Genomic DNA, 22,676 nt, shown 5'->3' on the forward strand with positions numbered 1-22,676 from the left:
GGAATTTTCCACAAAGGAAAAGATCTTAAGAGAAGTGTGGAAAAAAGGCAAGATCCAGGTGGGCTCTTCAATTATTCACTTCGACCACGATTATGCACCCGAGATAGTGAAGAAGCGCAGAGAATATAACGCTATCAAGAAAGCGCTCAAAGTGAAAGGCATCCGCTTTCAAACACCGTTTACCAACATAAGGATCCACTGGGAATCAGGAACTCGCACATATTCCAGCGCCCGGGAAGCCTACAACGAGCTGAAGAGACGCGGAATCCAGGCGGAGGAACCGGCGATAGCTGACGGTGTTTCCAGAGCGGAGTGGAAGCTTCGGGAGCTGCTGGGCTGGCAGCCGGTGGATAACAGCGGCGCTGCGGTGGCGCTGAGAGCCAAGAACAAACTACAGGATTTCCAGCGGAGCATGATCGAATGAAAATAGGCAGAACAACATGACATAATGCAGTATTATTTTGACTAGGCTCTGATTTACTACTTCGTGGGAGAGGTCACTGTTTATCTTTTTTCTACGTTGGACTAATAGGATGGACGTGTTTTTTCCCAAAGGCGCTTCTACCGTCCTTTTGGGCCCTCTCAGTTTGAGAGGTTTAACCCTCGACTTGCCAACGGGGTCAAGAGCGAGAAGAAGGAGCTTCTCCTCACCTTGGAAGTCAGTTTGTTACTGTTTTGTTTTGTTACTGTTCGTGTTTTGGATTCAGGGGCCAAATCAGTCAAGGTATTTATGTACAATACTGTCATATAATTTAAAAATTGCTTCCTTGAATGTAAACGGTTTGAATAGTCCAGTGAAAAGAAAAAGGGTATTAGCCAAATTGAAGAAAGATGGGATACAAATTGCTCTTTTACAAGAGACACATATGTCTAAACAAGAACATGACAAATTTAAGTCACTTGGTTACTTAAACACGTTTTATAGCTCTTGTAGAAACAGTAGAAAGAGGGGGGTAATCACCCTGATTTCTAATTCACTGAACTTTGAATTGATATCTGAGAAGGGAGATAAAGAGGGCAGATTTGTTATTATAAAGGGGAGAATTGATAATGTTGTGGTCACGATAGTTAATGTATATGTACCGCCAGAGAGCGACAGGACTTTCTTAAAAACGTTCTTTGACATCATTATCTCACTTAGCGAAGGAGTTCTTATTTGTGCTGGAGACTGGAACACAATCCCTAATTTTGCTCTAGATACGACAAGCCATAAGAAACAAAAAACTGGTAGGTCAAAAGACCTAAATATCCTGATCAGGGAGATGGGCCTGTTTGATGTCTGGAGGGGTCTCCATATTAAAGAAAGAGAATTTACCCATTTCTCTTCTACCCACAAAGTCCACTCCAGGATTGACCTGTTTCTGATGAACACCATTGATAGATCTAAAGTGAAGGAATGCTTAATTGGAACATCTGATATTTCAGACCACAATATTATCTATTTGTCCATCTGTCTGACTAGTAGGCCTAAAACAACATTATGGCGCTTAAATATAGGTATTCTTAATAATGAATCCACAACAAAGGAGATTAGAAAAGAAATAACGGAATGTGTAAAAGACAATAATAATGGGCAGGTAAATCCCACCTTAGTTTGGGACACGGTCAAGGCAGTAATGAGAGGGAGACTAATTTCTAGAACTGCTTACCTCAAAAAATAAAGAGGTTAAAATACGATGAACTGGAAAAAACTCTGAGGAACTTAGAACTAAAACAGCAAATGACTAACAATGGAGAATTTTTAGAACAAATAACAAAAACTAAAAACAAAATAAACGATATGATATTCGAGGAACTTGAGGAAAAATTAAGATTCTGCAAACAAACATTCTACGAATCAGGCCCAAAAGCTACCCGGATCTTAGCCAGACAACTTCGTAAACACCATTTGAAGCATTCGATTACCAAAATTAGAGAACCCTCTGATGGTAATTTAACCTATGACATGGATAAAATACATAAGACCTTTGAAAATTATTTTAAAACACTATATTCTGCCCCAAGATCAGTTAACATAACTGATATTGATAATTATTTGGCATCTTTGGATCTACCTTCACTAGGTCTAACCCAAAACAAAACTCTAACTGCCCCCATCACACAGGAAGAATTAGATACAGTTATTGGACATTTGAAAAGTAATAAGTGCCCAGGTAGCGATGGGTTCCCAAATGAATGGTACAAGACGTTCAGGAAGGAGCTATCTCCTGTCCTGCTTGAATCTTTGAACTGGACATTGAGCAGAGCTGAGATCCCACCATCTTGGAGAGAGGCTGTAATATCGGTCCTCCCTAAAGAAGGGAAAAATGTTGAATACTGCGAATCATATCGCCCAATCTCAATTCTGAATGTCGACTATAAAATTTTTACATCAATAATTTCTCGGAGAATGGAGTATTATTTGTTAGACCTAATACATGAAGACCAGACGGGATTCATCAAAGGCCGACAAACCCATGACAGCATAAGACGAACATTGCATATATTAGACCAAGCTAAAAAGCAGGGCCTCAGTGCCGCATTAATTAGTTTAGATGCAGAAAAAGCCTTTGATAGGGTCAACTGGACTTTTTTATATAAGGTACTAGAGCGCCTGGGCTTTAATAACCAGTTTGTTAGGTGCTTGCGATCACTTTATGATGAACCACGGGCCAGGGTAAAAATCAATGGGCACCTAACAAACAGCTTCCAACTACACAGAGGAACCCGTCAGGGATGTTGTCTAAGCCCATCACTTTTTGCAATATTCATTGAACCCTTGGCACAGGCCATTAGAGAGGATGATGGGATAAAGGGAGTTAGTTTTGCAAATATAGAACACAAGATTGCCCTCTTTGCAGATGATGTAATCACATACCTCCAAAATCCAGATACAACGCTCCCCAGAGTTATGTCAGCATTAACTGAGTTTGGTCAACTGTCGGGCTACAGTCTAAACATCACAAAAACACAGGTTCTGACAATTAACTACTCACCTAGTAAATTTATAAGAAAGACATATGGACTTAGGTGGGATGCCAAAAAGCTAAAATATTTAGGAGTATTCATTTCTCGAGACTTGGATGAGTTATTTAGTTTGAACTTTGATAATCTTACTGAAAACATACAAAAAGATTTGACAGCCTGGGCAAGGTTATTGTTGGACTTCACAGCTAGAATGGAAATAGTGAGGATGAATCTACTTCCTCGATTTTTATATCTTTTCATGTCATTGCCTACTAGAATATCTAGCGCACAGTTTCATGCCTGGGACAGATTGATCTCCAGATTTATTTGGTCCGGGACCAGACCAAGAGTAAAATTTAAAACACTCCAAATTAATAGGGACCAGGGGGGTCTGGCTCTTCCAAATTTGAGAGAATACTATTACGCATCTCAGATGAGATTCATGGTCTGCTGGTGCTCCTTGGAAATGGAGACTAGATGGAAACAGATTGAACTTAGCCAGGGTGGGGCCCAACCTCAGACACGTCTGGGAGGTAAAATAGTTACAGACAAAAATGGGAATGGTATAGTTGAAGATACGTTGTTAATCTGGAAAGAAGTGGTTGATAGGTACAGATTGGCAGATGTCACTGGACTTCTGATGTGGCCCTCCTGTAACTCAAATTTCCGACCAGGAGAATTAGATTCTTCTTTTTTAGATTGGAAAGATAGAGGGCTTGTGGCTTTGTGCCAGTTTGTAGAAGGTAACACTTTTAAAACATTTGAGCAACTGAAAAGGGATTACAACCTTGAGAATAGAGATTTATTTAAATATTTCCAGGTCAGGCACTTTTACAATTCAAAAATTAAAAAAGGTGTTCCTCCAGAAGGTAATACTATTGTGAACATTTTTGCAAATGCTTATACGCACCTCCCATGCAAAACTGTTTCCAAACTATATAAGGGGTTGCAGAAACATAATGGAAATAACACCTTGAATATTAAGTCTAAATGGGAAAGGGAATTGGGAGTAAAAATTACAGAGGATGCTTGGCTTTCTATGTGTGTGGCACAACAGACGTCTACCAGTTCTAAAAGATGGAGGGAATTTGGATGGAAGTGTTTAATTAGATACTTTATTACACCGCAAATTACTAGTAGATATAGAGGGGAAGAACAGCAATGTTGGAGACAATGTGGATATCGGAACGCCAATCATTCTCATGTATTTTGGTCCTGCCCAAAGTTGGCAGCTTACTGGGATGGAATCTGTCAGACTACTGGGATAATTTTGGGGTATGTCATCCCCAAAGATCCTAGAATTTTTCTGTTGGGGCTGATATCTGGAGAATTGTTTCAAAAAGAGGATGAGTACCTTTTTAAAATTCTATCAATTGCTAGCAAAAAAGCAATTACACGATCTTGGCTAAAGACACTCCCCCCCCAGCTGGACCACTGGAGGGACGTCGTGGAGGAGATTCATTCTATGGAAAAACTGACATTTCTTTTACGTATGAAAGGACATTCTTACAATAAACGTTGGTCTAAATGGTTAACATACAAGAGCAAGGAAGCATAACTAGGTGTAATATCTTGTAATGTATATATATACTTAACTAAGAATCAGTGCCCCAAGTTCAGTGTGTGTTGTATGTTTTATTGTAATGAAAAATGTTAAATAAAGAGTATAAAAAAAAAAAAAAATTTTTAATTCGTTATTTTCCACGTAATTAATTAATCGAAATTAACGCGTTAAAATCCCAGCCCTAGTAAATATATATATGTGTTTGTGTGTGTGTGTTAGTGTGTGCTTGTTACAAGGTGACGATTTGCAATAGTGACATAATGTAATACTGATATAATGGTCAATTTGTCTTTTTCTTTCCAGCAATCTGACGATGTCAGAAAAATCTGAGTACAGAATACCATTTTTAAAATGCTCATTTCTCTGATCAACATCATGCAACCCAAATGCAATCAGTTTAAAATGACATAAAACAGAGAAACTGAGACTCTAAGGGCTTGTACCAGCAAATTCTTACATGATTCCTCAACAATAACTGAAACAATCAAAACAGCTGACTATTACAAATGATCTGACAGGCTGCAATGAAAATGAACAGAACTGAAATTAAATTGTCATACTTTGCCCTGCGCTCCTTTTTGAACTGTGCGACCTACCTGACTACAGAAAACACACAAAAGCCATTTCCTTTCCCAAATACCTTCCCCTTCCTCCAGTGTTGTTAGTGTCTCAGTCTGAGGGAGAATAAAGAGCTGAGAGCCTTTTGACACTGACTGGACAGTCTGTACTGTACAATGATGAGACAGCAAAAACAGCTCACTGAATAGATGTGGATTTAGAGGATTTTTACAGAGCACAGTCTGAATTGAGCACATCCTTGTAAGCTGAACAAAAAGAGAGAGAGAGAGAGAGAGAGAGAGAGGAGAGAGAGAGAGAGAGAGAGAGGTCAGCCAAACAAAAGGAAGGACAGAACAAGAAGTGGAATAAAGGTCAAACTTAAACCTGTGATTTCAAGTCTTGCGGAAAGAAAAGAAGACTTAATGTTGGTGTATATTATTACTGACAGAATGAGTGTGAGTTTTATTAAGCTTTGTCTGAATCTAAGAGCATCCAGTCATATAAGACCAATTTACAGTCTACACTTCTTTAATTAACACCTTTGTTTGAGTATGTGCTAATTTTCAGAAAGCACGTTATTATTTCCAAAGTGTCTGATGTGTTGGATGAATGTGTATTTTTAAGCTCTTCTGCTTCCTTTCCTGTTCCTGTATCCGTGTATTGCCCTCTTGGTACCATTAATGCTTCTGTCATTGGCTGTCCCATCCCCATGAATGTTTATTCTCTTCATTCAGGTTATTTATGTGGTGTGATCTTCTTGATGTGGTTCCTCAAAATGTAAAATAAAACCACAAATGAATCATGTACAAACATAGAATTTAATAACACACTTGTATTTGTGCTTATCTTTGATCTCTCAATGCATCATCATTTCTTTGCATGTGTGTTTCATGTGGGGATTGTTGTTTTTATTTATTTATTTATTTTGGGGGGGGGTAGAGGCATTAAATATATGGACCATCTGTGAAATTAAACACACTACTTTAAATTGTGTTAAATTGTGTTTATGTTGTGTTACACTTGGCAAATCACACAACTGATGTTAAAATAACCTTATGAAAGATATTCAGTCTGCCTGAAAATGAGTCCCTTCTGCGTTGCAGGATGGGAGTGCAGTTGTCTGTTTGACCACTGAATGGCACTCTATCTCCACACAGTGTAAAGAAACCCCATGGCCAATCTCAGCTGCATTAGTGAGGCTTGGGTATAAGGAATGCAATCAGAATTATTCATTTGTCTTTAACACAGCTGGTCTGGGCAGGACAAGTTTCTCTTAATGCTTTGCTTTTGCTTGCTCTGTCTCGCTTGGACACTCAGAGCACCAAGACTTTTACTTTTTTGAGACTGGAGATGGTGTACAAATCACAGAAATACATGTCAAGTCAGCAAACAATACCACTCATTAAATGTGTGAATGCAGATGTGGGAATTTAATCCCGTAAAATTTAAATGCAGTCTCTACGTGTGTTCTGCAATAGAGTCACTGTAAAATAACATCAGGATTTGATTATTCGCCATTGTATTAAAATATTACTGCAATGAAACATTTATATCTTTAAAAAAAAACAAAAACAAAAACAAAAAAAAACAGGCTTTTTTGACAATTAATCTGAAGGTCTTCTACAGAGTAAAGCTTTTTTCAGCCATTCATTCTGCTTAACTTAAAACAGACAAAGAAAAGGAAATGAGGACTCCTGAAATATTTTGTACTTTAGTTTGACACAGACAACCGGGAAAAAGTCTACTGTGTTAACAAGACATTTTTTCATATAGAAATAAGCGGATTTAAGGGGCAAAATGTCCTAACCTTGTGCTAACAAAGACATGTGTAAATTGAGCATACCTCTGAAGAAAGACAGTGAGACAAAAACGTATAAAAGGGTACAACATGCTAAATGAAAGGGGAAAGAAAGGCAGTCAGGTGAGGAAGAGAGGGGAGTTAAAACGGCTCCATTCTGAAGTCGAACAGGAAGGTCACGCAGTGCTTTTTCACGGGGCAACCTGGAGACATTTACACAGCTGTCCCGAAAGAAAGGATCAATGCACACACCCCGGATACAACCGCAAGGAGAAAAACCGCTCGATACATACACACACACACACGCGTGCACACAGACCACCCTTGGCAGAAGTGCTGATCAATAAACACCAATGTACAGGTGTCACCATTACTATCTAAGAGAGGCCAATCAATGCCCACACACGATATACCTGCACCAATCAGCAACTGGGTGCTCTGATTCACTCCCTCTCTGCTCGTTCTCCTTGTCTCTTTCACTATTTAATGCACTCACTGTTAAACCCCCCCCGCCTTTCAGCAGTTCTAACAATAACACCCCCCCCCCAACTGTCTCTGCCTTCCCCTCTCTCTCTCTTTCTCATACATACATATCTGCTACGTAGGTGAACATATTCAACTAGTTTCACATTGCCTCTATTTAAAAAAAAAAAAAGACACTAAATAACCATATGGCAAGTCTGACTAAGATTTAGCCCACTTTCAGAGTCTCAAAAGTTAAAGAAAGAAAATGCCCACTTCATGTAACCTCACTGGTTGAAGGCAAAGAAGCCTTCACTTTCTGACAGAGGCTAACCAGAGGGTGGCGCTCTGGTCTCAATGCAGCAGAGTAGGGTCTGGACAGCAAGAAAAAAAGGAAAAAAAGTGCCCTCTGAGTTGTATGTTTGTTGTGTGTATGCATGCACACATTCATGCATGATATTTACATGAATTAAAGCAGCAAGAATACAGATAGCAGGTCACTAAACCTCGCTCTCCATCCAATCATCCCTCCAGCCATCCATCCCCTCCTTAATCACGCTCCTCCCTTCATGACTTCATGCCCTTCTCTGTCCTCTCATCCTTTTTTTCTTCATTTTACTGTTGTTAGCTATATATAAATATAAATATGTCCTTCTTGTCTCTCGTCAGAAAGCCTGTTCACTTGGCCCATTTGATGCAGTGTATATATTAAATAATTCACCAGTTGGTCAAATGTGACAATTTGCTGCCATTCTATTCAATTTCATTGTAAATATTCAATCAGATAGACACCACTGGCATTAATATTTCTTATTAGTCACAGGCCTTCACTATATTTCTGTCTACTTTTGTGCTTGTTGTATTTTTGTGTTCTTATGGCTTAAACAGATGTGGCATTAGCTTAAGAAAAAAGTCACCAACATAAGTCATGCCATGTCCACACTCTGCTGTCCAAAACCAATGCAGAGATGGCAAAAGGCAATTTGGATAAATGAAAAGTCATTTATGTACCAACTGGAGTGCAGGTGTAACTGCAGACACCCCACATAGCCCCATAGCAAAAAAAAAATAAAAAATTATCATACCACCCACATACTGAAAGAAGCGAGTTTCAAATCTGTTAGGTTTGCTGCAGGGCATCTGGAAAACAAAACATATGTCAATGGCAGAAGTGTGCACCAGCCAACCTCAGCCAGATGACAGGAGTATTTTGGAGTTTTTCAGTTGAATTTAGTATGTACAGTATTAGGTGAAAACTGTAATACACAAAAACACAGATGCGTGTACTGAGAGGGCTCTGCAAGAAAAGGAGCAACCCCACACTGTAAAACCTCTATGGGAAAAGGAAAAAAAAAACAAAAAAAAAAAACAGGGGGTCTGCGGGTGGGCGTGTGAGGTGGGGGTTTGCGTAGGGGGAATGAAACAGCAAGATAGACTGAGCTACTGAAGTCAATCCTGCTCTTTAAAAGAAAAAAAGCTAAATTTTCTACAAATACTACAGTTGTGTAAAAAAATGTGCCCAAATCTGTATGACACAGACACAATGAAAATGTGTGGATATCTTTTTACCCCATTTGCTGCTCTATATATTTGTAGAAGTGTGTGTGTGTGTGTGTGTGTGTGTGTGTGTGTGTGTCCATGTGTGTCAGTATCGTACTTTCTCAGTAAATACCCCAGGGCTTTGTGGTCTATACTGTGTGGTTTGGAGGAGTTTGTTAGTTGAGGGCCAGGTGCAGGCAGACAACAGATACACTCATGGAAGATAAACGGACTCAACACACACACACATGCATACACGCACGCAAACACACACAACGAAGGATAAATGGACCCAGTAGCAGGGAGGTCTGACAGAATGCCTTTTCACACCTGGCTGAGCCCAGCGGAAGGTGACAGAGTCACATCTCCCAAAGCGAACACGCACGCGTGCGCACACACACACACACACACACACACACACACCACACACACACACACACACACCACACACACACTCACGCGCGCACACACCCGCACACACACCTTCTCACATTGGGGGAGTTCAGGGTCATAAGCAGCATCATGAATAAAATGAGGCTGTCTTAAACAGAAGGAGCTCTGTGTATGCATGTGTGTGGATGTGTTTGTATGTGTGAGAGTGTGTTTGTGTCTGTGCAGGCCCCTAACCCCCATGCCAGTTTGGATCTGTAACGACCTTCTGCTCCCAGTGCTTAAATGGCTTAAATACTTCAATTAGACCTGGGTCACAATCCTCCACCCGTTAAAGCACACCATAGCACACACAAACACACACGTGGAAGCACTGGGGGGAAAAAAAAAGAAAGGTTTCATCATCATGCAAGGAGACTTTCGTCAGCATGTTCTCCTTTCGTCTGTGGTTCAAAGTGAAACTCCACTGTAAATCATAGAGGCTCATCCGCCAACACAGGAGCAAACAATTAACTCAACTCCCATCTTCTCCGCCAACGTCTCCCCTGGAACTTCTCTGTCCCGCTCCCTCCTCCTTCCTCCTCCTCCTCTCTCCGTCTCTCCCGCCGTGCTACCCCAGCGCTAACGATGCTGCCTTTTCATTAGACAGCCCCTGCTAATTAATCTCCATAGAGGAGAGTGACAGACCTCCCCTAACACACACACATACGCAAAGTGCACGCCAAGATATATGCAAACACACACTCTTCTTCCCCCTCTCTCACTCCCTCGTCCCACGTGGTGTTGGCAGCCCATTTCATGCTTTATCACGTCTTTTAATTGACAAACAAGCTGCTCTTTTCTCTTAGGCTGAGGTCTATATCACCCCCTCGCTCAGATGCACACACACAACCATTATACACACATACACACACATGGAAGTAAGGAGCCAAGAAAACTAGTTATCTTTTCAGATTTTGGATAAACACACACAATCACACAGACACAAATAAGCAAATGCTTCCCCACTGAAATATGGCCCATGTGACTGTCAAACAGTTTTCTACTCTCTGACACACAGTTTCTGTCTCTCTCTCACACATACCCACACACACACACACACTGATGTCACATGTGCACTAAGGATGAAAAAAAAGGACAAGGTTCTCATAACTTTTAGCACTTCCTTAATCTTTGCTATCTTTTTTACACCATGCTTCACTTATCTGCTACAGGGCAAAGTCAATACCAGCCACAACTGACTTATTGACTATGTAATCACATGACACGGTCACCTCTACGACACTCACGGAAAGATCTCATGGCTTTGCTAAAATAACTATCAATGCTTGGTTGGTTTGGATGACCAGTCCAAAATTTATGTAACAAGATGATCCATCACTCTAATTTAGTAGGCAGGAGTCTGGCTTAAAACTAGTGTACAGCTTTACAATTTAAAACATTTATTCTTATTTTTTTTAATTCTAAAAATACTTTCTAATAAGCTATTTAGCAGAGATGTATTAATTGTTTAAGACAAATTTCAGACGGTAAGATATCACATCTATTCCAATCAGGTTTGTTCTGCTTGGGATCAGTTTTATCACCCTCATTACCACCATCTTTCTCTTTTGTCTTCTGCTTTAACTGAGATTCTGAGCAGAAATGCTACATGGTGCACGCTAAACACACACACACACACACACACACACACACACACACACACACCACACACACCACACACACACACACACACACACACACACACACACAGTGAGTACTATTCATGAAGTCCCAAACTTCATAAACTTTGGGACTTTCCACTTAAACGGGGGTGACCACAGAACAGCTCCTTTGCTGTGCTAAATATTATATCATTAAAAAAAAACATACTGTGCACCTTGTTTGTAATGTTAGCTCCATATTTAATATTTTCGGCAACAATTTTGCACGCTCAAACACATAATGTACATTACAGATCCAAGTTTGCACAGTATAAGTGCAGTATAGGATTCTGTAGTAAACAAAGGGGTATTTGGGGTATAATGATTTCTTAATTTCACCTTTACTGCCAATTCATATCACATGTGAGAATTCACACCAACTGTTCTGTTCAGTAGTGGTCAGTGTTTTTTTTAAGAGCTATGAACAAACGAAGCTCGTAAAATTATTTATGACCTTAAGCTTTGAGAGTGAGCAGAACTTCTGAACACCATGTGAACTCTTGATCCAGTCTGTATACAGTCTGTTCGATTTCGAGTTTGGCATTGTTTCCAAAGAGAACCGGGACTGTCCTAATTTTGTAGGATCAAACCTCCCCCGATATAGCAGTAGCCTTTTTCACCCCCAAAAAAAAAACAAAAACCTAATAACACAGCCAAGACATCTGAACTGAACAAAAGGAAGGAGTGTGACGTTAAAAGTGTGAACAGTACTACTGTGATAATTGCTGACAGTGTTCTTCTGTGGAAAGATACTCACTGTCATGTGGTACTGTCTCCAGATCTCTGGACAAGCCTGGAAGGAGAAAAATCACATTCTGTCATTAAATAGGTAAGCAGATCTTTTACACAGCACTGTAAAAAAGGAAAAAAAAAACCTTGCAGGATGTACATTAGGCCCATAAGTTTGTGGACAATGGCCCTTTTGCATTTTCCTCTGTACACCACCACAGTGGAACAGTCAATATGTGATTGAGGTGTAGACTCTGGCTTGAATTCAAAGAGTTTTAGAAAAGAATTGCATGAACTGTTGAAAAATTACAGCCATTTTTTAAACATCGTCCCTATTTTCAGAGGCTCAAAAGTAATTGGACAAACTGGCGTAATGTGAAATGCAAGGCCTATTTTCAATACTGAGATGGAGTTGCTGTCCTTTGCAGACAGTGACTCCCACAACGCCAGAACCAGCGTACTAAATTTTGTGTTTCCTCCCTGCTAGGACTTTAAAGCAGCCACTTTCATTTGGTGCTTATTTGTGGGTCAGCCTTCAGTTTTATCCTCATTCCTGCCTCAGTATGCTTTCCTTTTTCTGTCCTCCTTCCCCTCACTCCCACAGCTGGTCACGGTAGATAGGCTGCCCCTCCCGGAGCCTGGCTCCACCTGGTTTTCCTGTTAAAAAGGAGTTTTTCCTTCCTACTGTTGCTTAGTGCTTGCTCACAGACGATCATCTGATTGTTGGAGTTTTCTTCCTAACTCCAACAGGGTCTTAACCTTGCAGCACGAAGTGCACTGAGGCGACTGCTGTTGTGATTTGGCATTATATAAACAAACCTCAACTGAAATTAAATGTGAAACTCTTGAGTTGCTTTTGCAGTAACCTTTGAGTCATTATCCATTTGCACTGTGAAGCTTCTGCAGCATTTGGCTGAAAGTGAGTTCAGCCCTGTACACTTCAGAATTCATCCTGCTGCTTCTATCAGCAGGCACATCATCAATAAACACTAGTGACCCAGTTCCACTGGCAGTCTTACATGCCCATATCATCAATAACACTGCCTCCACCATGTTTGACAGATGATGTGGTATGCTTCAGATCATGAGCTGTTTCTCTCCTTCTCGATAATCTTCTCTTTCCATCATTCTAGTGCAAGTTAATCTCGATTTCACCTGTCCAAAGACTTTTTTCAGAACTGTGCAGGCTGTTTTTTTTCCGGCAAAGCATAATCTGACCTTCCTGTTCTCAGGAAGGTCCTTGCTCGAAACCCTCTGTATCTACATTCATGAAGGTGTCTCTTGATTGGAGACTTTGACAATGATACACTGACCTTGAAAATTCATGCTATCTCTCTGATAGATTTATTAAGTTTTTCAGCTTAATGATGTCCTTCTTCACTTACACTGACAATATTTTGGACCTCATATTGAGTTCCAACAAAAAGCTACCAAATATAAGTTTTGGAATCAGCTCCATTTATTTTTATCTACTTTATTTGTTTATCAGTCAGTTGTCCCGTTATTTTGAGTCACTGAAAATTTGGGGCAATGAATAAAAAGTCTGCACATCAGATATCGATTGCTTAAAATCTACTATTGTAAAAATCTACAAAAAATGCGCCCCTGTCCAGAAACTGTGGACCTAACTGTATTTACATCTGTTTGCTTCGACTCTAACAGTAAAGACAAAATAAATTCTAATTAGTGAAAAAATTACAAGACACAAGATTCAGAGGCTGAATGGAAACTCATGACAGATCACGGTGTCATTTGTTGGCCTGCCTTAGACCTCCTGCATCTCTCTTATCACCTTGATTTCTCAGTAACCATTTTCAATCCACGTGTCTCTCTGCAGTCAGTCACTCAAAGTCGGTAAGTAAAGCAGTCAGTCGTTTTGTCCCAGTGTGGCTAAAGCATTATCTCCGGGACTTCTCCACGCTGTTCCTTAAGCGTTCCAACATCCTTTCCAAACCGCCGCCACTTCCCACTGGGAAATTGAAAATGCTGCAGGCAACAAGGTTTATCTACTTACATACCTACTGAGTCAAGAGAGTGTATGAGACAGAATGAGGGAGACCAATTCAAGCCTGTTCTGTGGAAAAGACACTGTTTAGTCACACTAAAGTTCCTCGACAAATTTTGTATAACACCACGAATTCCAATCCTATTAAAAAGTGACTAATCTGGACCTCGAGTGCAGGTTCAAATCCTGACCTATAAACAGTGGCCTGTGTAGAATCGAAGGTACTTTTTCTGGCTTAATACGATCTGTTCTGATTTGAATACATGCAAGAACAAATATGAATTTCGACAGCTGCATCTTCCTCCACCTCTCATCTAGCTCTTTTCTTTTCTTCAACAAACCCCCTCCCTCCCGGTTGCTCTCTCCCTCCAGACCGCCAGGGTAGTGTGTTGTTGTCGAGGGCGACAGGCGAGGCGAGCGACACACTCGCGCTCCATCAACCGTCTGTCTTTAATGAGAGACACAGAAAGGCCCAGGGGACTGAGACCTGACTCTCTTTCTCTCTCAACACAGACACTAATACATACAGTATAATTTGTTAGTGTAAGAAAAGGAAAAAAAAAGTGATATGTTCCAAGCAAATGGTAATTACAATACCACACAACTTTGTACCTTTGTTTGCTGTTGAAAAACAATATGCAAAAGAGAGGGAAAGAACAAGATCAACCCAAGGATCTGGATGAAGAGGTGAAAAGAATGGGCTTAGAGAAAGAGAGAGGGGGCAAGAGAAAGAGAAAATTGGGTTGTGTGTGTGTGTGTGTGTCCTGGCCTACACTCTCCCTCTGGTGTTCACCTGGTTACTCATCCATTACACAGAGCACAGTACATGACTGACTGACGAGAGACAGGGCACGAGAAAGAGAGAGAGAGAGAAAAAGAGTGGGGTGTGAGGTGGAGAGACATAGACAGCTTCTTACAGGGTTTTCCATTCTATGGCATTAGTGTAAATGGGCAAGGTAATGAACGCTGCGGTGGGATAATTGTCATTGATGGTCATTAGATTCACCCTTCACTGCCAACACACACACACAAGCCCATAGCTGGAATATGCAGCATGGCAGAGACATAACTAAGCTGTAATTACTGAAGTGTATCAATTAATGTGAACAGCAGCGTTTGCTGACCCCTGGTCACTCATTATTACTGAAAGAGAAAGGGGGGAGAGGGAGGGGGAGAAGAGGAGAGGAGGGACAGGAGAGAAAAAGGAAAAAAAAAAGGGAGAAATGGGAAGAGAAGGAAAAAAAAGGGAAAAAAAGAAAGATAGTGGAAAGAAAATAAAAGTGGTGTGTGATGGTTGGTTTCTATGTTTGGTAATTTTTACTATAAGCCCAAGCTGCAGTAACAATCTGTGGCAGCTTTCATGGATATATTATACAATAAAGTGAAGCTGTGTGAATTTAAAGCATTTCTTTTTCTGTAATACCTCTACTGTCTAATTACAGTAATTATTCTTGCATGTATTTGTAATTTGTGTATTTTAAAGGGATGCAGAAATTGTGACGTTGTGGACTCAACAATTTGGCTGACGGCCAAAAATCTGTACGTTTACTGTTTATTTTGATTCTGTTATTTATTTATTGCCCCCTTTATGCAACGAAACAAAGAAGTCTCTATGAGTGTTTCTCTGTTTTATCAGTGACAGATAAATACCATCGTAGCTGCCAATAGGCTGATGGAAGTCAAAAAGTGCATCCCTAGTAGCTGATAATGGCATCTCAAATCATGCTGTACTACTGTGTGCAACTCTGCATTAAGCCACAGTAGGAACAACTCTAGAAGTGGCAAAATAAATAAAAAACAGCCGTTCTCCTGCCGTTCCCCTTCTCTTCAAAGCCCCTCCTAGCAGACAAGCACATATGCTCGACCTTCATACATGCTTAAGAAAAGCAAATGCCAGCTCTTTGCTTCCCATGAACACTCTTCTGCTTAACCCACCATTCCTTAACTCTTAAAACTACTTTTTAAAACACTCACCTGACTTGATCTGGTTAAAAATATGGTTAAATATGGATTTTTTTCTACAGTGACCCAAAAACATTTTGCCTGCACCAGCTTTAAACATGTGTGCATGTTATAAATGCATGTGTTCAGTTTGGTCTTGTTATGTAGTTTGGTGTACAGACTACACTATGTGCTCCCTTACTTCCATTGGAAGAAAACATTAAATCCACAGCATAGTTAGACATTAGGCAATAGTGCAGTTTTTGGGAAAAGTCTTTAAAGTCTCAGCTTGCCAATACATTATTTTAGTATAGGAAAGCCTGACTGACCTGCACAGAGCCAACACCTCAACTTTACTACTAACAAAGCCAGGTTTTGTCACCCGTTATCAGAGACAAAGTTTACCATCATTGTTGTAGCCCTGATGGGAAACCTTCACAGAGGAGCGAAGGATGGCATAGTTGCTTTTAGTTCACATGGTTTTGGGATATGACGTTCCAACAATTCAAAATGGCTATAATGTTTGTTGTGTAAAGAATTTTCGGCAATCTAGTGTAAGTTTGGCTCTCTAATAAATAAAAGTGGCTGCGATACTTACATCAAAGAAGTGTCCAGTCATGCTGCAGCGATGACACTGTTTGTGCCAGTATGCCTTCTCACTGCAGGACTCGTAAAGATGCCCTGGCAAGCCACAGTTGTTGCAGTGCCTATTGGGACAGTCACGGACTGGGTGGCCTGGAGTCCCACAAAGGAAGCAAGGCGACAGCTTCTACACACACACACACACAGTTACTTACTTACTTACAAACCAGTATGTATGAGCTATACAAGCTACTGCATACTGATTAGGACAAACTTTGGGCTGAGGACAGTTCTTGGAGAGATGTCCAATCTTGTTGCAGTTTCTGCAGTGGACATTCTTGTCAGTGTAGTATCTGTTAGACAACCGCTGCACTGCTATCCTGACACCCTTGCTTTTGTTATAGATCTGAGCCTGAAAAACACAAAGTTAGTGTATCAATGACATCATCTTTTTATGGTAAGCTCCAACAAACTCAGCTAGATGTAAGGCTGGAGTCACAGGGTTTAGTGGTTGGTTTTTGATCATTATGCCCTCATCATTAACTGTTCTGTCAGTTGCTTTTGTTAATTACAAAAGTAAAGGAGGTAACCATTAGGCTAAAAAAAAAAAAAAAAAAAGCAAGCACAAGCTCATGATTTGAAACATAGCCACACCATTTTTCAAATATGGTGGAGGATACATTATGGCATGGGTGTGTATGGACTAGCAGTATTAATAATGCTACTGCTGATAAAAGTAGCAGGATGAATACTGAAAGGTACAGGGCCATACTTTCTGCTCAGCAACCAAATGCAAACACAGGTGCATCCAGGCACACGCTCACAGGTCTTTATCATTTCAGCATAAAATAATAAGGTTAAAACCATTGGATGTGATGCAAATAGTAGCTTTTCTGTTTATTTATAATTACTTTTGATCTCTGAAAACCAAAAACAAACAAACAAACAAAAATCCCCACAAACAAATAGAAAGCACTAAAATGCTGCTCATTGCCACTTACCTCCTTATCTTTGTCTGAAACCAACCAAGTTTCATCATCTCTTCTTCAGCATCTGGCAGAACAGACAAAAATGCATTTTAAAAACTAATTTACAGCAAATGACTGTGCTTAGCCCTTAGTTTTCTGTTATAAGGTTTATTAGTTATTCCTGAAACAAATAATGCAAACCAGCACAACAGCCGTGCCATATATTCTTCGTTTAATGGGTAATGGTCACTTTAATACAAGAAAATAACCACTGAACAATTAAAATGGGCAGATATTAGAATAACAAAGGGATTGTATTCATTCAGAACCAAGCATAACATGTGCACAGACGCATGCACACATGCACGCACACACACACACACACACACATTATGAGATATGCTTGAAAGAGTGCTTGAAAGCAAAGTTTGGACCTACTTTAGTTCTTTAATACTGGTTACAATGCATGAAAACCAGAGATGAATTAGAAAGTGTGGCTTTGTATGACAAATGCCTATTTATGGAAGCCTAAATCTATGGAAAGTAAAATATTTAAAAAAAAAACAAAAAACCTCCTATCTTCTCTTACAAAAAAAAAGAATTTGAACAAGTATTTGATAAGAACTGCTAAATTCTAGTCAAGATCCAACCTTATTAGGAACTCTAAACTCTGAGAAGTAAGTTTAGTTTCCTGTAAGAGAACGGCACAAAAACACCCACCCACCCACACACACACACACACACACTCGCAGCCCCGCACATCTGTATGAGTGCGACACTAACAGCACCCTGAGGGAGGCTGCTGTATTCTCCTCAGGCCCACAGAACTGTAACTGACATCCAGAAATCGTAACATACACACAAACCCACAGAAACACACGGACACGTGTATTCAGCATAAATTATGTCCTGATAAGCAATGACCCACACAGGCTTGCATGCTTTTACACACACACACACACACACACACAAACACACACCATACATCGACCCCTGCGATTTGGTGGTTGACAGTCTTCAGCTTTTGGACAAATATACAGCCCTGAGTCATAATCAAATATTCCACACTCGGTTTTCACCACCCTCGTTTGTTCTTTCTTTTACTGACTCTATCCAACCCTCTTATCACTATTCTGCTCAGCCCTCCCCTCCTGTGCTTTTACTCTCTCTCCTTGTTTTCTACTTCACCCCCCCCCCCCCCCCCCCCCTCCCCGGGTGAGCAGCTGCAGAGGGAGGTTATCACCTCTCTTCCCTGTCAAACAAATTAAAATGGCTGCTGTTTGGATGGGCTTCTTTCTGCCATGACCTTCACCCCCCCCCAAAAAAAATACACGCACCAATGCAAGCAACTTGATGTCATCACACAGGTAACTTAAAATTCGGATGGTCCTCCCATAGCTGATAAATTTGGGAGGACCTGTAAAGATGCTGGTATCACCATGCACAGCACAAGTATCTATAATCTCTGAAAGAAACATTTCCCTAATAGACAGATACTGTATTGCTTCCTCTTGCTATGTGTTCACGATACACTGGTCATTAAGGTGTATAGCAAAGTGAATACAAGTAAGTTAATTTACGGTGAAAAAGAAATAAATCAAAATAAATGACCATAAATACAGTGAGTACTGCAAAATGTTTTGTCTTTGTACAATTGTTATTGTGGGTAAAGTATCATGAGATACTCTGTGATTCCTTTCCCCACATTAAGCACTTTTAAAGAATTTGGACTGTAGCACCAGTATCTAAACACTGTTGACAAAGGTACTTTTTTTTTGCATTTTTGGCCACAGCGGCTTTTATCGACAGTGGAGAGAGACAGGAAATGGGGGAAAGATACGGAGGAAGACACGCGGGCAAATTGGCGACGGGCCGGGACGCGAACCCGCGCCGCCCTCACCGCAACGCGGCATATGTATGTGGTCGCCGGCTTCACCACTAAGCCACCCAGGCGCCTTTTTCCTTTAGGATTTCTTTCTTTTTTTTTCTTTTTCAAAAATCTGTTTATTGCTTTTTCATGTTATAAGCCAGGTACAAGAAAAGAGATTCACGAATAACAGTATCAAACATCAAGCAGGAACTACAATCCAAAAAAGAAAAAGAAAAAATAAGTAAATAAAACACACAAGAACATAATAAACTTTCAAGATGGCAGAAAAGGTGTGAACAGTATTGAGACAGGGTATTTCAATTCGTTATCAGGGCTATATGGTAGCCATTAGTCCAAGAGTGTTGGGCGTAGTCCATTGAGAATAAAGACAAAAGAAATAAAGACAAAAATCAAAATTAGCCTAATTACATTCCTTCAATCATTCATTGTTACAAATACTTCCACGTTTCAAAATAACTGAAGTTAAAGATAGAGTATTTTCCTTTAATCAAAAAGGTGAGTTTCTCCAGGGCGAGAGAGCTAGCTAGCATGGACAACCAAGGTTTCAGCTGAGGTCTGGCAATGGATTTCCAGGACCTGGCTATACTGTACTGTACTTTTTTAACTAACAGTAAATTATGGTTCTTTGGTCAACCTTGTTCAGTTGATATTCAGTGGAGAAAATCCCTAAGATACAAAGTTTAGGACAAGGATTCAGTTTAATACCTGTGATGTATGAAATTGTGTTCAGAACTTCCTTCCAGAAATATTGGATCACTGGGCATTCCCATAAGCAATGGATCAGAGTGCCTTTGGCCCCACATTTAACACATGTATGTAAGTTCTCATTAGCCATTTGTACTGGATTAGTTTAAATTGAGTATTATTAGATTGTGTCTGGGCTTTCAGACAGGCCCTCTGCCATTCATCTACTGGTATATTACTGTTTAAATCTTCACACCATGCCAATCTTTTGGTATCTGAGGACGTTTGGGAGCTGTCTTTAATGCTATTGTAAAAGCGGGATATTAGACCCTTCTTCAGATGGTAGTTTATTGCTAGGTATTCTAAAGAAGTGAGAGAGGGTAATGCTTCCTTTAGGATTTCTAATTTAAAACAAAATTTATGTCATAAGTTTCTGCTGACTCGCAGAACACCTCCAAAGAGAAAATCTCTCTTTAATAAAAAAAAAAAAAAGTCTAAGTACGCCATGAAGAGTAGCAGCGCCACGCTTTGTGATGCACACCAATTAAAAATGTAAAGCCTTAAAATTGTTAAAATATTATTAAAGATGAGAAACAAAGACCCATCATTAAAAATGTAAAGGATTTGGATTGAAAGTATATTTCAGTTTTAAAGATTATTTTCATAATAGATGAATCTGCCTATACAGTGCTGTGAGAAAGTATTTGCCCCTTCCCCTTTCTTAGTTACTTGGCAACACTTAAATGTTTCAGATCATCAAACAAATTTTCATATTAGACAAAGATAAGTAAATACAAAATGCTGTTTTTGAATGATGACTTCATTTAAGGTTTAAAACCATCCAAACCTACCTGGCCCTAAACCTAATAAATGGTTGTGGCACCCCTTGACAGCAAGAATTGCAATAAAGCAATGACTCTTTCACATCGGTGTGGAGGAATTTTGGCCCACTCTTCTTTGCATGATTGTTTTAATTTAGCTACACTGGAGAATTTTCAAGCATGAACGACCTGTTTAAGGTCATGCCAAAGCATCTCAATCTGATTTAAGTGTGACTAGGACGCTTTTTTGGCAAATGTGAGACAAGTGTTCTTTTTGGTCAGCAGTGGTTTTTCGCCTTGGATCTCTCCCACAGATGCCATTTTTGCCCAGTCTCTTTCTTATTGTTGAATCATGAACTCTGAACTTAGCAAATGAGGCTTGCACTCCTTTATATGTTGTTCTGTGTTGTTCTTCTGTGACCTCATGGATGAGTCGTCGATGAACTCTGAGTAACTTTTGGTAGACTGGCCACTCTTGGGAAGGTTCACCACTATTCCAGTTTTTTTTCATTTGTGGAGAACGGCTCTCACTGTGGTTCACTAGAGTCCAAAAGCTTAGAAATGGCTTTTTAAACCCTTTCCAAACTGATAAATGTCAAAGACAAGCTGTTTTTCTTTAGATTGTGGCATGATGTGTTGGTCTAGCAGTAATCAGGCATGGGTGAGGCTCGTGAAATTGAACTTAGCTTTTCCAAAAAATGTGGTTAATCACAGTTAATCTATGATTTCTTTTTTTTTTTTTTGGGGGGGGGGGGGGGGGGGGGGGGGGGGGGGGGGGGGGGGGGGGGGGGGGGGGGGGGGGGGGGGGGGGGGGGGGGGGGGGGGGGGGGGGCATACCTTCTCATAGCGCTGTAACTATTTATTGATTGTTTTGTCTATAAATATCAGAAAACTACAGGGTCAAAGGTAAAACCTGATATAACTGTGTAAAAGAAAAGAGAAAGGTATCAAGTTTTAAAAAAGGTCCATGCTTTAACGAATAGAGAGTTTCTGTTGATCAACTAATCAATGAATCTGCAAACTATTTTAGCTCTGCTTGCAGGTGGGGAAGTACAGCAACAGATGACTGTCCAGCCTTTGGTTTCATCTTTGGTTTGCTGTCTGGGTTTTCAGGTTTTGAGTATTCTTTTGCTCATTACTTTTCTTTGTTTTTGTCAGTGCTCACACCTTATATTTATTGAAAGTTACTGTGCTGCATTTTGTGTCTTTGCATCTCACTATGGAGAAGCTTATATTAAAGTACAGTTAGTTAGGGGTGGGGTGGGGTGGGGTCTGTACTCATCTACTATGAGCATACTGGGGGCCTCTGTATAAAGACTGCATGTGTGTCACCATATCCAGCAGTCAATAGGCAGCTTGAAGAAAAGAAAAAAAAAGGAAGGGGTGAAAGGTGCGTAGTGTGCATGACTCCGTCTGTGTGTGTGTGTGTGTGTGTGTGTGTGTGTGTGTGTGTGTGTGTGTGTGTGTGGTGTGTGTGTGTGTGTGTGTGTGTGTGTGAGAGAGAGAAGGTGAGAAGGCGTTAGTGACTCAACGAAAGTCATTCCCAAAGCGTCTCCCGGGGGGACTCCCCAAATAAAGAGCAGGAAGCTTTCCCTAATCTAAACCCCCCTCCCACTACCACCACCTCACCAACACAACACACACCAAATAAAGGGTGAAGCTCTTTGTCACGGCCGAGGAATCAAACACATGGGTGGAGGGGTGCAAGAGAGGAAGGAGGAGGGGGTGGATGGGGGGCTTTTCTGTACACAGGGTGAAAAATATGCTAATCAACCTTGAGGCCCTGTTCAATACCAAACCCTAGTTCCATCGTGGCCCAGCAGATCTGAAGGAGTCTGGAGCTGAAAAAGCAGATGGCAGCAACTTCACCGAGCAGCTGAACGCACTCAAGAGAGGCCTCCGCCATGTTGACTGCAACTGTTCAATTTGAACATCTAATGGCAAAGCATTTCTTACAGCCATCTTAGTGGTTTAAGCCCAAAGATCCTGAAGGGAGAAACAGTTGTCTAATGTTAGAGTGACAAGTGGTGCTCAAGTCATCTGCTGTAAATCTCAGACAAAGCTCACTGACAGCATTTTCTGAGGGTTCCACCGA

At 40.5% G+C, this 22,676-nt stretch overlaps 1 protein-coding gene across 1 annotated transcript in view; it reads right to left on the bottom strand.

Moving 5' to 3' along the window:
* LOC115786862 (zinc finger CCHC domain-containing protein 7-like) overlaps positions 1 to 17,273 on the bottom strand; it is a 30,195-nt gene extending 12,922 nt beyond the window's left edge. Inside the window, exons 1-4 of the mRNA XM_030739327.1 lie at positions 17,219 to 17,273; positions 16,492 to 16,629; positions 16,234 to 16,404; positions 11,718 to 11,753 (exon numbers count right to left, since the gene is read on the bottom strand). Coding sequence (XP_030595187.1) covers positions 11,718 to 11,753; positions 16,234 to 16,254 — 57 coding nt within the window. The 5' untranslated portion in view covers positions 16,255 to 16,404; positions 16,492 to 16,629; positions 17,219 to 17,273. The remainder of the gene's footprint in view (positions 1 to 11,717; positions 11,754 to 16,233; positions 16,405 to 16,491; positions 16,630 to 17,218) is intronic.
* Between the last annotated feature and the right edge of the window lie 5,403 nt (positions 17,274 to 22,676).

This window comes from Archocentrus centrarchus, chromosome 1, assembly GCF_007364275.1.
Source record: "Archocentrus centrarchus isolate MPI-CPG fArcCen1 chromosome 1, fArcCen1, whole genome shotgun sequence".
Classification (NCBI taxonomy): Eukaryota; Metazoa; Chordata; class Actinopteri; order Cichliformes; family Cichlidae; genus Archocentrus; species Archocentrus centrarchus.